Source organism: Penicillium psychrosexuale, assembly GCF_028828465.1.
Source record: "Penicillium psychrosexuale strain IBT 29551 chromosome Unknown utg000002l, whole genome shotgun sequence".
Classification (NCBI taxonomy): Eukaryota; Fungi; Ascomycota; class Eurotiomycetes; order Eurotiales; family Aspergillaceae; genus Penicillium; species Penicillium psychrosexuale.
Genome location: NW_026643187.1, coordinates 6,264,142 through 6,277,663, shown reverse-complemented (window position 1 = coordinate 6,277,663; position 13,522 = coordinate 6,264,142). Strand labels below are relative to the sequence as shown.

At 48.5% G+C, this 13,522-nt stretch overlaps 5 protein-coding genes across 5 annotated transcripts; 3 read left to right on the top strand and 2 right to left on the bottom strand.

The window, feature by feature from the left end:
• Nucleotides 1-100: 100 nt before the first annotated feature.
• kin28 (TFIIH complex serine/threonine-protein kinase subunit KIN28) lies at nt 101-1,372 on the top strand (the record flags this gene model as incomplete). The annotated part of the gene is made up of 2 exons (XM_057184428.1): nt 101-299; nt 357-1,372. 2 exons carry the CDS (start codon nt 101-103, stop codon nt 1,370-1,372), a joined length of 1,215 nt encoding a protein of 404 aa, XP_057045878.1.
• A 1,573-nt stretch (nt 1,373-2,945) lies between these two features.
• N7518_003500 (putative kinesin family protein (KipA)) lies at nt 2,946-5,834 on the top strand (the record flags this gene model as incomplete). Its single annotated transcript, XM_057184427.1, has 2 exons — nt 2,946-3,693; nt 3,751-5,834. The coding sequence occupies 2 exons, from the start codon at nt 2,946-2,948 to the stop codon at nt 5,832-5,834; spliced, it is 2,832 nt and encodes a 943-aa protein (XP_057045877.1).
• A 273-nt stretch (nt 5,835-6,107) lies between these two features.
• On the bottom strand, nt 6,108-7,256 carry N7518_003499 (uncharacterized protein; the record flags this gene model as incomplete). The annotated part of the gene is made up of 2 exons (XM_057184426.1): nt 6,108-7,134; nt 7,186-7,256. The coding sequence occupies 2 exons, from the start codon at nt 7,254-7,256 to the stop codon at nt 6,108-6,110; spliced, it is 1,098 nt and encodes a 365-aa protein (XP_057045876.1).
• A 518-nt stretch (nt 7,257-7,774) lies between these two features.
• On the bottom strand, nt 7,775-8,717 carry pxr1 (telomerase inhibitor/ribosome biogenesis protein PXR1; the record flags this gene model as incomplete). Its single annotated transcript, XM_057184425.1, has 3 exons — nt 7,775-7,795; nt 7,847-8,642; nt 8,695-8,717. 3 exons carry the CDS (start codon nt 8,715-8,717, stop codon nt 7,775-7,777), a joined length of 840 nt encoding a protein of 279 aa, XP_057045875.1.
• Nucleotides 8,718-9,104: 387 nt separating this feature from the next.
• Nucleotides 9,105-12,735, top strand: N7518_003497 (SacI domain and endonuclease/exonuclease/phosphatase family protein; the record flags this gene model as incomplete). The annotated part of the gene is made up of 7 exons (XM_057184424.1): nt 9,105-9,417; nt 9,467-9,662; nt 9,723-11,361; nt 11,424-11,723; nt 11,772-11,881; nt 11,928-12,259; nt 12,308-12,735. The coding sequence occupies 7 exons, from the start codon at nt 9,105-9,107 to the stop codon at nt 12,733-12,735; spliced, it is 3,318 nt and encodes a 1,105-aa protein (XP_057045874.1).
• Between the last annotated feature and the right edge of the window lie 787 nt (nt 12,736-13,522).

Here is a 13,522-nt window from a genome sequence, read left to right as displayed (position 1 = left end):
GATCTCTTAATATTAAGAATAGCCACTAAGTATCTGTGGCTGTTTTTTTTAATACTGTCTATCCCAGGAGTTTGACCTTTTGCTTCAAATCATTCTAATCATGGCACTCTCACCCTTCGGCTCTCGTTCGCCATCCATGACTGTGCATTCCCCAAATACAGCAATCAGACTCAGAGCCACTGCTGCACAGAACTCAATTACTGGGCCTGCAGCTGCAGCTGTGGCAAAGCCTGTGCAGAATGGGGATCGCGAACTTACCGAACAATTAAATATTGATATTCGGGAACGATACGTCAAAGGTAGCTGAATATGTGCTGTATTACTTTCTAAGGATCAATTTGCTAACTTAAAACTAGACAAAAAAGTAGGAGAAGGTACATATGCCGTGGTATATGTTGGCCACCTCCGACACGATCCGTCATCCCTCGTCGCGATCAAGAAGATCAAAGTTAATGCCGAATACAAGGATGGACTTGCTATGGATGCGGTTCGTGAAGTGAAGTACCTTCAAGAGCTGAAACATCCCAATGTCATTGCCCTCCACGATGTTTTCTCTTCCAAGGATCAAAATCTAAGCCTGGTTCTTGAGTTTCTTCCCGGTGGAGACCTTGAGATGCTCATCAAAGATAGTGACATTCACTACGGTGTGGCTGATATCAAAGCTTGGATGGGGATGCTTGCCCGGGGTGTATGGTGGTGTCACGAGAACTTTGTTCTCCACCGGGATATCAAGCCCAACAACTTGTTGATCGCGTCAGATGGGGAGGTCAAATTGGCCGATTTCGGTCTCGCCCGATCCTTCGCCGATCCCTTGTTCAACATGACCCATCAGGTCATCACTCGGTGGTATCGGCCACCCGAGCTTCTTTACGGTGCGCGACAGTACTCCGGCGCAGTCGATGTTTGGTCCATGGGGATGGTCTTTGCCGAGCTCCTGCTACGGGTTCCCTTCGTAGCAGGTAACACCGACCTGGACCAAACCTCCAAAATCTGCGAAGCGTTCGGCACACCAACAGAGGAGAACTGGCCAGGGGTCAGCAAGTTGCCCTACTACATTCCCACCGACAAGGCCCATTTGGTGCCGTTGCAAGGGCGCGATTTCTTCATGCGACAGTTCCCCACTGCAGGCCCGGTGGGTGCCGATTTGCTGATGTCGATGTGTGCGCTTGATCCCCGCAAGCGCAGTACGGCTGTCCAGTGCCTGCGACACAACTGGTGGACCATTGAACCCCGTCCGACCAAGAATGAAGATCTCCCGCGGAAATCGGGTGGGACTAAAAAGATGGGCGATGATTTGACCCGACGTGTCGGCGAGCTGGATGAGGGCATGTTCAAGAGTGCTGCCCGGCAACTGGATTTCGGTATGAAATAATGACACCATAGACAAAATACAATATTCGATGTACAGTATAGACAAAGAAAAGCAAAAGCACGCTAATAACAGCATTGTGTATTACGAGACACTAGATATGCATGACATTGACATGTGCGGCAACTATTGGATTGTCCTCTAGTCAGGGATTTTATGGATTTTCCCCACGATCACCAATCTATCACGTTGCACTGTTCGCACTGTTCAAGTTAGGGCTGCGATCTATGAGTATAGGCTCCCTTGCATAGATGTATTCCTCGCTTCCAGATTGAGTTTGAAAGAAAAAGAGGTTATCCGAATGACAAATAGATCCAATATATAACTAGCTAGTTAGTTACCTACTCTGTACTTTGTATGTTGCAGTCATATATGTGTATACAGTAGATGCAGATGTACATAGTTATACAGATATACAGATCACGGGACAACGGGACGCAAATGAGGATCAACGTCAGATTAATTTTAATTTTGGCTTAGACGTCAATCTTTGCTTGATTCGAATAGCCGTTATCTTTTTGGTTCTGTCTCGAACAGGAGTTCATCCCAAGCTTCACCTTTAGAGGGAGAGTACCTGGAGTCTACTCCTTCAACCCTTAAGGGCAAGCGGCAATGTGGCAGGACAACAGGACAACAGGACAACAGGACAACAGGACAACAGGACCAGCTCCCGATCTCCCAATCCTACCTTGAAGTCGAAATAATGAGATTGGTCCCACCAAAAAAAAAGAACTGCAGACTTAGACATCTCATTCGCCCCCTTTTTCCCTGACCCGAACCTGAAACCTCCACTGTCTATCATTGGACATGAGATGCCCCGAGCTTCGCAGGGAATTCCCCCTTCGGTTTAACGTCGAAAAAGGTGTGATGGTTTAGCGGCCCCCTTTTTCATATACTTGACTCTTATGGGAGATATAAGAGAAGGGGAGTGCTTTCTCAGCTATGATAGTGAGTCTAGGGGGACTGATAGAAGGAGAGAAGGAGAGAGGAGCAGAGCAGAGAATGATAGATAGATATAAGGATTGAAATAAGGATTTAGAGAAGACGATGTAATATAAAACACCCAGACATCCATAAATATAGTCTTACACGCAGTCTGGCCCCGACCTTCTGCGGGGACTCGATTTGCATTTCTCTCTGATCTCTCTGCGTCTTTGCGTTTTTGCGTCTTCGCGTCTTCGCGTCTCTCTTCATCTTTACTTTTCATTACTTTTATTACCTTTCGTTACTTTCTTTGATCTCCATCTCCACTTCTTTCTTACCCCGTCGCGATTGCAACATCACACGTTTTGAATCCGTGAGTACCCGAGACCAAAATCATAACATCATAACATCCGTGTGCGATGTATTTTTTGACGATCCCCCCAAGACTGCATTTGGCGAAAAAACTGCAGTAGAATCCCCGTTTATCTCATGGGCCTTGACTGGGCCCAATCCTCATGTCTTATTCATTTGGCTAACTCTGAAAAATGGCATAGGCTCAACCTCGACCTCGTCAATCTGCCCGCATGGCCATCGCGTTCACTGATTCCCATTAAATACATCCCCATTTCGCATTAGGAGATACAAATTCGCCATGGCCTCAATGTCAACATTGCCACAGCCCTCGCAGCTGTCGCAGCCCCTCCCCAACTCGAAACCCAGAAGGTCGACGGGTTCCGACGCGCTACAGGCTGCATCCCCCTACCAGACCTCCAAATTGCGGACCCCATCGAGCCCCAAACCATCGCTCAAGTCACCTCTATCAAGTTCAAACTCAACCTCCAACCTAAACGCGGCTCGGTCAGCTTCCGGTGGGCGCACTCCTGGTAGCCCCGACAAATCTTTGCGACGAACAATTAGTATCGCCTCGTTCCCGCAACCACCAAAGGCCAGCAGTCGTCCATCCACTGCATCATCGATCTCTGGAATCCAAGGTGCTACTTCCAACGGGCGACCCCAAAGAAGCTCGCGACTGAGCACAGGCACTACGAGCAGTTATCGGAGCTCCAAAACCCTATCATTACTCAACGGCAGTGGCGAGGGGAAATACATATCAAGTGGGGACGCGCGAGATCAAGAGGCGTCTCCAACCCACAGCAGAAGTTCTTCTGCCCAAGGATCTTGCTCAACGAGTGCGACAACCTTTGAAGATGCAGATGATGCGATGGGAAAATCAAGCTCTAAGCCAAAGGAGTTCAAGGGCAATGTGCTGGTCAGCGTGCGCGTTCGTCCGGACAACAACAGCGGAGGGGAAACTCCCCGCAATCATGGCGAATGGTCCGTCGATAGCCGGCAAAGCCTCATCTCATACCGTGGGAAAGAAGGAGGCGATTACTTTTATGGTGAGAATGATACTCCTTAACTCACTTGCCCACCCCTCGTAACTAACCGTTGAACAGATAATGTCTTTAATCCACAAGAAAACAACGCCAAGGTTTATGATTCGGCTGCCAAACGTCTGGTCCGGCGTGTTATGGAGGGCTATCACGGAACGGTGTTTGCATATGGTATGACGGGAACCGGAAAGACCTTCTCTATGCAGGGAACAGCCACTTCCCCCGGTGTAATCCCGCTCGCAATCACCGACATCTTTTCCTTCATCAGAGAGACCCCACATCGGGAATTCTTGCTGCGGGTCAGCTATCTAGAAATCTACAACGAGAAGATTAACGACCTCCTTTCCGCTTCCGCTGCCAACGCCCCCGCAGGAGCCCAGCAGGAGGAAATCAAATTGAGAGAGGACAGCAAACGAGGAGTATATGCAACGCCGCTTAAGGAAGAGATTGTCCAGAGCCCGACACAACTCCTCCGTGTTATCGCCCGGGGTGACCATGCACGACGAACGAGCAGCACACAGTTCAATGCGCGCAGTTCTCGAAGTCACGCGGTGGTTCAGATCGTGGTCGAGAGTCGAGAGCGAGTGCCATCCGGCAGCTCTCAAGATAAGCGCGCCGGGATTCCCCCGGGTGGTGTGCGAGTGTCGACCTTGAGTCTGATTGATCTGGCTGGCTCTGAGCGTGCGGCCGATGATAAGGAACGTCGCACAGAAGGTTCTCATATTAACAAAAGTCTGCTCACTCTGGGAACCATCATCTCTCGGCTCTCGGAAAATAAGGATAAGCAAGGCAACCCCATGGACCGTGACGGGAGGCATTTGCCTTACCGGGATAGCAAGTTGACCAGACTCCTACAACCAGCCTTGTCCGGTGGTTCGCTTGTGAGTATTCTCTGCACCATTCAGTTTTCGAGTGCGATCAATTCGCATACCGGTGAAACTCTGAATACCATGAAATTCGCTGCGCGAGCGAAGAATAATATTGTCAGTCATGCTAAAAAGGCCGAGGAGGCATACGGCGGCGGTGGCGGTGATTCCGGAAGTCGGGTACTGCTTGAACGGTACCGTATGGAGATCCAGGCTCTTCGTGGTCAGCTTGATACTCAGGCCAAATCCCAAGCGGAGAAGGAACTCAAATGGGACGAACAACAATATGAAAAGGAAGCACAGGTCCGACACGAGGAACAGGTGTTGGAAATGCAGTTGGCTCGGACTGCGCTCAAAGAGCGGATCGAACATCTCAATCGCCTGATTTTGAGCTCCAAGTCCACCGGTGTCAACAACCATAATAGCCTCTCTGCGTTTGGGCGTTTTTCCCGCATGTCTGCAACGGATTCGGGTTCACGTTCACTACGTTCGTCCGCCAGCCAATCTACACTGGGTGCCGGTCATTCATCGATTCGGCCCATCTCATTCATGTCTGTCAGTAGCAACGATCCGTCGTCGGCTATGATATACACGGGAGGTTCGTTTGGCAACGAGGACGAGTACGACCTTGGTGAATTTGGTGATGGCAAAGCCAGCTTGCAACGACAGATCACTGCGCTGCAGGCTGATCTCGGTGATAAGAACCGTTACATCTCTACCCTAGAGCGCCGGCTGCTTCAGGCAAGACGGTCCAGTCATTCCCGAATGTCAGGGGGCATTAAGCCCGTAAATGCTACAATTGCCGAGCATCCAGATGTCTCCGCTGTGGTTCGTGAGAAAGATATGGAGATCAATGAGCTTCGGTTGCAGCTCGATGATAAGGATCGTATGCTTGCTGCGCTTCGGTCCGCAGCTAGGCATCGAGACTTGGCTGCTGTGACCAATGACTCGCAGTCACCAGAGTTGAAGAGCAAGAATGGCTCTACTACTGGAGATGTAGACAATTTTGCAGGGACCAATGGCTTCGGTGCACTGTCTGCGAGTCCAGGCAAGCGTCCCTTGTCTGATAGGAGTGAAAAAGAGGACCCGGGAAAGAATATGGACGAGGTCTCACGCATGCTGGAGGAAATGATTCAGGTTCGAGCAGAAAGTGGGCACAATGCTAAGAATAGGAGCATTGCTAGTGAAAGCCGACGAGTATCCTCATCAGCGGAAGTGCCAGGTCTAAACCCAACTGCTACCTCATGCGATCCGAACCTCAGCTCGCCATTCCGAGGATGAAATCCTTGATGTGTTTTTCTTTTTTTTTTTTTTCTCTCTTCTTTTTTATCTATTTTTTTATGCTTTTGCGCAAGCTCTTTGATTTTGTCTGATCTGATACCCAATTCATAGGTTTACTTTTTCGCGCGTGTTATTTAATCCGAACTACATTGGAGATCGAGTGTACGGATTCATTTCTGGCTTATTTCTCTATAAGTATTGCTGTGTAATATGCCCCATAAGGTCCACATGTTGTCATAGTAGACCGGTCAACCCGTACATAAAGATGTAGTATCATGAGATAATCTCTAATTCGCCTTCTCTGTCTTTGGCATAGACATCCTTCCATTGATCCCACAAGCGCTCCAGCTCCTTCACATATCGAGAATGAAGTTCATCGATGTATAGATCGTTGATCTTGTCGCGGTTCTGCTGCTGCATGACCGGAATTGGTCGTCCGACGACGATATTTAGAGGAGTTCGATAGGGCATCAGTCCGACGTCGTAATTGAAAACCCCACGTGCATGAAACAGGGGAATGGTGAATCCTAAAGTCTGTTTTACAAGCATCTGAAGCTTGTGAATTATCGGGTGCTGATCCGAGTCTACTTGATCATAGAGGTTGTTTTCACCAAAGGCCAAGACAGGCACCAGATCAGCTCCCGTTCGAATAGCGAGCTTGACGAACCCTTTTCGTCGCTTCAACACAAGACGTAAGGAATTAGGCTGGGCATTGAGAGATTCCCGGGCACCTCCCACGACAATCGTGATTGCTCGTCCCATGCCTTCTCCGTCTGCACCTCCTTTAGTGAGAATATTCTCACAGGATTCCCGGGAAACACTGGCAAGTCCCATGGCAAGTGCGTATTCTCGGTAGAAAGGAATGCGGAAGTTCGCATCCAGCGTCAGCAGAGTGTTGGTGATTCCTGGGAAAAGTTTGGAGAAGCCCAAAGCTTCCGTCCCAAATGCGGCGAACGCACCATGGGAGATAATACCATGTGGATGGTATCCAAAGATATACTTCTTTGTAGACGGAAGTGACTCCTCGCGGTGAAGACGAGCAGGGAAGTAAGATGCATACAGTTTCCAGATAGGAAGTGAGCGCATGAATGGGCTACGTCCCTTGAGATTGCCCGATGTAGCAGCGGTAGAGAAAAGAGATATGTAAACGAGATATGGGACCAAAAGTGGCCAGAACAACGGGATGGCGCATGTAAAAAAGAAGATAGTCAGGAAGATAGCGATAGTCAAAGTGTGGCATAGCACGACGAATGTTTGTAGGCGTCTCTCAAGACCAATATTCAAAGGTGCCCAGTGGATGCTATATGGAGTCAGTTACGGATATATTCAAGAGGTGTTGGACCTGTCTTACTGTCTTCTTCCGCGACTCGACTGAGATGTGGACGCCGAGGCCTGTCCAGCTGACAACGTCTCCCCGTTCATTGTTGGATGGGAGGAGGGACAACCCTCTGTGGTGGCACAATTTCTGCACAGCTCCCAGTCTCCGCTCGGGTCGTGGCAGGGCGAGAGGTGCTAAAAGTTCATGTAGATTGCCAGAGATTATAGGAGTTGTGGTGGATCCCGAAACGAGTTCTCCGTCGGGGATTCGATGCAAGTGACCTGTACAAATTCTCCTAAGGCGTGAGTCGGGACTGTGCACCCTCAATGCCGAGCAATCCGCGATTAGGGACAAACACGCTAAGTTTTGATATGACGTTGATTGTGGATACCGCAAGGCACCCGGGAACGGTTTAGCTTAGGTAATCTATATCTCGGCAAAACTATAACTATCAGTACAATAATATATTCGGAGTACATGATGCAACAATAGTTGATATTGGAATTCTTTTGATTCATAACAGGATATATCTAGTTCAAGACGGGAAATCTTAAAAAGTGAGAACACCAAATAACTCCAAGTTTTATATCCAATGCGCTTCAGATGCAGACTTGCATAAACTCTATGCTTTGATCATGAAGATCTGGTTCAGGTCAGCAAAGATATAATGGAAAATAGTTACTGCACAGCTTACCTCGTTCAGAGACTTCTCGTCCATAATAGCTCTCTTCTTCTGTGCGATATGGCGTGAACGAGTGACATTCCGTCCCATAGGCCGCCGCTCCCTAGATATTGGTGCAGCTACCTTGACTTCCGCTTCAGATGCCTTGTCTGTAGATTCACTCTGCTCGGAATCTGCCTTCCTCTTCTTCGACTTCTTTTTCTTCTTTGATTCCGAGCTTGATTCGTTGCCATCTGTTTCATCTCGAGAGCGCGATTTCTTGGATTTGGATTTGGACTTGGATTTGCGGGCTGGGGCATCAGATTCGCTTGAAGAGGTTCCGTCGTCCTTGGTCTTTGTGTGTTCTTTCTTGTCCGATTTCGATCTCTTGGCTGTTTCATCCTTAGGGGTCGGCCGAGGAATCTCGGTTTCCTTCTCCTGTGCTAACAGTCCACCGCGGACGAACCTGACTTCCGGAAATTTCAGGGCGGCATATCGAGCCAATCGAACGTCATCACGCTTTTGTTCATCTTTCTTTAGTTCCACTTCGCTCTTGCCATTGAGACGACCAAGCAATCCTTTGAAGGCATCAAGTCCAGTCGGCTCACTCTCTCGTCCAATACGAGCACCCAATCCGAGATTATCGTCCTTGAGGGTGACTTTGATATGGGAAGCACTGGCGGCGGTCAACAAATCGGCGTGCGTGGCGTCCTTTGCTCCCAAAAGACTTCCAGGAGTCCAGCCTTGAGAGCTCATGATCCGATGTCCGAATCCGGTTGTGGACCGGGTCCAGTTGGTGTTATTGGGATCATTGCCGATCTTGGTACTCCTACTCGGGCGTTAGAAAATCATGCGTGAAAGGATGAGGTTGGGTCGCATACTTCCTCGGCCCTGCTAAGCCCATGACGACGATATCGAATCAATCAGAGAAATGTGTTTGTTGGAGATCGACGAAGAATCGAAAAAAAGAAAAAGAAAAAAAAGTGGAGAGACGCGGGATGAGTAAGCAACCGATAAGGCCGGTGTTCCAGGGCTCCCGACGTCGCGGGGAGAATAGACCGAGAGAGCTCTTGACAACTCCACCTCAGCTCGACAATAATTCTTATATTATTATTATTGAGGACTTCTTTAATAATATTGAGGATCGAAGCTATTTCTTCGCTTTGTTCGGGCTCTTGTGGTGAAGTGGTCCTTTTCTAGGATATAGAAATCGCCGAAATAGGATAAGACTTATTGGTGTGGAAGTAAGCAATGCCACTGCTTCTCCCCACACTCTGATTTCTCTCGCGTCATGTCGAATCTCCGGGTTCTCTGTCGAGATCAACCTCAACGTACAATTGCGCTGGTCTCTTCCGAACATGCCCTAGTGTTCCACTACACATCAACCGATACCAGTGCGAAGGACAGCCCACGCTGTCAAGTCGAGTTCTCGGACTTAGAGGAAGTGGACCTGGAAGGCTACAGGCCGTTGGGATATGGATATGGTACTCTCGGCCTTGTTACTCTCAACGAAGATGTGTTTGTCTGCGTCGTCACCGGCTCCTCGCAAGCTGCCACCGTGAGACCCGGAGAAACCGTGTCAAGAATTGACAATGTAGGCTTCTGTATGTTTCCTATGCACCTTTCTGGCCGACTCATTGCTAACAATATAAGATTGTCTCAATCGTTCAGAATACGAGTACGGTTTAGACCATGAGACCGGGTCTCAATTCGCCGCCGAGGAGGGACTCGGCACGGACGGGAAAGATGTGGTAACTGACCATCCGTTCCTGGCGTTGAAGAAGCTCCTTGGAGATGGGAGTTTCTATTACAGTCTCGATTTTAACCTTACGGATCGCCTACAAGACCGGTAAGCTATCCGCTCCTTGTTCTTCACTAGCCGATCTTTTTCAACTAACAATATTGCAAGGGCCAACAAACCCGTGGCATTCGACATCGATACTCTAGATGAAGATATGCTGTGGAACTCTTACATGATCAGTCCGCTTCTCTTGTTTCGGAGCCACTTGCCACCATCCGATAAGGCCAAATTAGATGCATCGCAGATGTTAACCTGTGTTATCCGTGGATTTGCCAGTACACTCAAAGTGCCAGCGACGGTTTCAATCCTTCCTCATGTGCGGACAAACTTCCCTTCGATGTTGACAATCATATCCCGGCAAGCTTCTCGCCGTGCTGGTACGAGGTTTAACTCGAGAGGCATTGACGATGATGGGAATGTCGCCAATTTCGTGCAAACCGAAACCATTCTATGGGTTTCACCGGGCATTGCATTTTCATATGCCCAAGTCCGAGGCTCGGTACCTATTTTCTGGGAACAAGCCCCAGGGCTCATTCCGGGCCAGCAAAAGATTGAGGTCACGCGGTCGAGCGACGCAACGCAGCACGCATTTAACAAACACTTTGAAGCTCTGGAGTTGGAATATGGCGCAGTACATGTGGTAAATCTGCTAAGTGAGCTGAAGCCTGGAGAAGCAGAGTTGTCGTCGAAGTTTCGAAAGCACATCAGCAAGAGCTCAACCCGACAGAAAGAAGGTGACGGGACGTCCCCACATCGGAGTCTCTTGCGACTTACCGAATATGATTTTCTTGCTGAGACCCGAGGTCCTTCGGGATATGAGGCTAGCTCCCAGATCAAACATGAGCTTGTCAACTCATTAGATGAGTTTTCCTATTTTTTGTCGGAAGATTCACATCGTCCCAACAAAACTCCCTACGACAGAGATGATGCAGTGAACAACTCTTCGGTCATTTTACAGCAAGAGGGTGTGTTTCGGACCAATTGCCTGGACTGCCTGGATAGAACAAACCTCGTCCAGACCATCATCAGTTTGATGGCATTGGAGTACTTTTTATCGCAGCAAGGCGGCAGGCTCAGTTCGGACATGCAGGTTCGGCATTCCACCATCTGGGCGGACAATGGTGATGCTCTTTCGAAGATATATGCCGGGACCGGCGCCCTCAAATCCTCTTTCACCCGACACGGAAAGATGTCACTTGCGGGGGCACTTGCAGATGCGCGGAAGAGTGCTACTCGACTTTATGTCAACAATTTCACGGACAAGGCTAGACAGAGGACGATTGATCTTCTCTTAGGGAGGCTCACAAATCAACTCCCTGTATACCTCTACGATCCAATCAATGATTTGGTTATAGAGGAGTTGAACCACCGAACTCCAGAATATTCTTCGCGAAAACAAGTTCGGTTCTGGGTTGGCACTTTCAATGTGAATGGACGTAATGAAGGCCCAGGTACTGATCTCACTCCGTGGCTTTTCCCAGAGTCGGATGAGTCCGACGAAGATCCAACAATATTTGTTGTCGGATTCCAGGAAATCGTCGCCCTGAGCCCTCAGCAAATTATGTCCACCGATCCCAGCACCCGCAAGGTCTGGGAAAGAGCGGTCCACGATTGTTTAAATACCCATTCGAAGATGAAAGGGACTGGAAAATACGTGCACCTGAGAAGTGGCCAGCTAGTCGGCGCTGCTGTTCTGCTTTACGTAAAAGAGAGTTCGCTGAAGTATATCAAGAATGTTGAAGGCAGTGTGAAGAAGGCAAGTCATTCTACATTTTCCAAGGTACTGTTTCAACTAACTGGTATTCACAGACCGGCCTTTCTGGGATTGCTGGTAACAAGGGCGGTTGTGCTGTTCGCTTCGACTTCTCCAACACGAGTATTTGCTTCGTTACCGCTCATCTTGCTGCCGGGTTTGCAAACTACGATGAAAGAAATAGAGACTATGAGATCATCGACCGAGCGCTGAGGTTTCAAAAGAACCGGTCAATCGCTGATCATGACGCAGTGATCTGGTTAGGTGATTTCAACTATCGAATTGGGTTGGGCAACCCAAGCGTAAGAGAGCTCATCTTACAGCGAGACTACCAAAGGCTATACGACAATGATCAAGTAAGGTAAATAACCTTTTGGCACCCGACGTTGGGCTAACAACAATAGTTGAATTTACAGATGGTAGCGGGCAGGGTGTTTCAATTCTATTCAGAAGGCCCAATCGAGTTTCCGCCGACTTATAAGTACGACGTTGGGGGAGACATCTATGATACGTCGTAAGTACACTGTGAATCTAACCAAGAGGCAACTAACATATGGCAGTGAAAAATCACGAATCCCTGCATGGTGTGACCGAATTTTATGGAGAGGAAGCAATCTGCGGCAAACGAACTACCAAACTGCGGATTTGAAAGTGTCTGACCATCGTCCCGTCTGGGCAACTTTTGATTGTGTCATTGATATCGTCGACCATGCACTGAAAGAAAGCCTCAGACAATCGATATACGAGGAGAAACAGGGCCACGGTCACAATTCTTTCGCAGACTCTGTCTCTCTTCTGGACTTGGACGACGACGAAATGACAACACATGTTTCTATCGCACCGGGGCTGCCACCGGCAAGCTCTGACAGAAGCCGGTGGTGGCTAGACAATGGTGAGTGTCTTGGTCTGCGGATATGGCGGGTTTTCTAACGCATGACAGGCGCATCCGTAAAAGCAACAGTACAACCACCGAAGCAAGGGTATATTCCAAATCCTCAACGAAAATCCAATCCATTTTCTGCAGATGTCGATTGGGTACCAAGTCCAGGCTCCCTAAAGAACAGAAACACCGACCCGGTTCAAGATACGAGGGAGAAGCCCATGCTCCCTCCGCGACGCGATACTTTCGAGTCCCCCACGGGGTCTTTATCGCCCCATGCAGTTGAAAAGGCGAAAGTTCGACCGGCTGTTCCTCGTAAACCGCTATCACTAAGTTCTCAGACGAAGGCCGGGACAGTATCACCTTCTGGTCAACACACATCATCGCAGGATAGTCCAGGGAGTGGTGTGACTGCTGATACGGGCTCTACCGATCTTCTCAGTGACTCGGCCAGTGAGCAGATCGGGTGGAAGCCGCTTCTTCAATGATAAACGGCCCATTGATGTATAGACAATAATCAATCTTAGATTCTGAATATTTAGTGTAGCGATATTACAATGCCAGACTTTCAAGTGGATAATAAGATTACTTTGTGCCCGGGCTGGTTTTAACTACCTAACTAGGGTATGTCTGGACCGCTAATTTTTAGCGCCTCTTAGCCCAGAGGAACATGTATTAATCCGAGTTCCGAGAGCTCAGTGAACGTTAGACATCAGCGAATGTCGGGATTTTTTTAGGGGTTATAATACCCTAGTACAGAAGAAGATAGGATTTAGTGGTAAAGATAATACTGTAAATAATGACCACGGGGTCTTTATGAACGTCTATTATAAGCTATGAAGACATCCTAGTGTAAAGAGAGATCTCGACATTCGCTAAGACCCCTCTGAGCAGATAGATGGTCGAAACGCGGATTAACACGGATTAATATATTTTCCTTCACGCTAAATTTACGGTCCCATTCTAACATTCGACCAGCTGTCGGTCGGTACGTCTAGGTTGTACCGAGGTCGATGTCTGAGCTTGACTAAGATGACTAAGTCCACTGATGTCATCCCTGACCGCCTTGTTCTCCGATGGTTTACACCGCCTTTAGAATGTCTGATTCCCCGTATACTCCATGTCGTATATCCATACTAGTATAATAGTATGTATTGGACATCGACGTATATTTATTCTCTCTAGACAGTGAAAGAACAGGATTCTCCATTTGACAGATTACAGTAATGTACGTAATTTGTGGCAGAGACTACACCATCTCAAACCAAGCTTTTT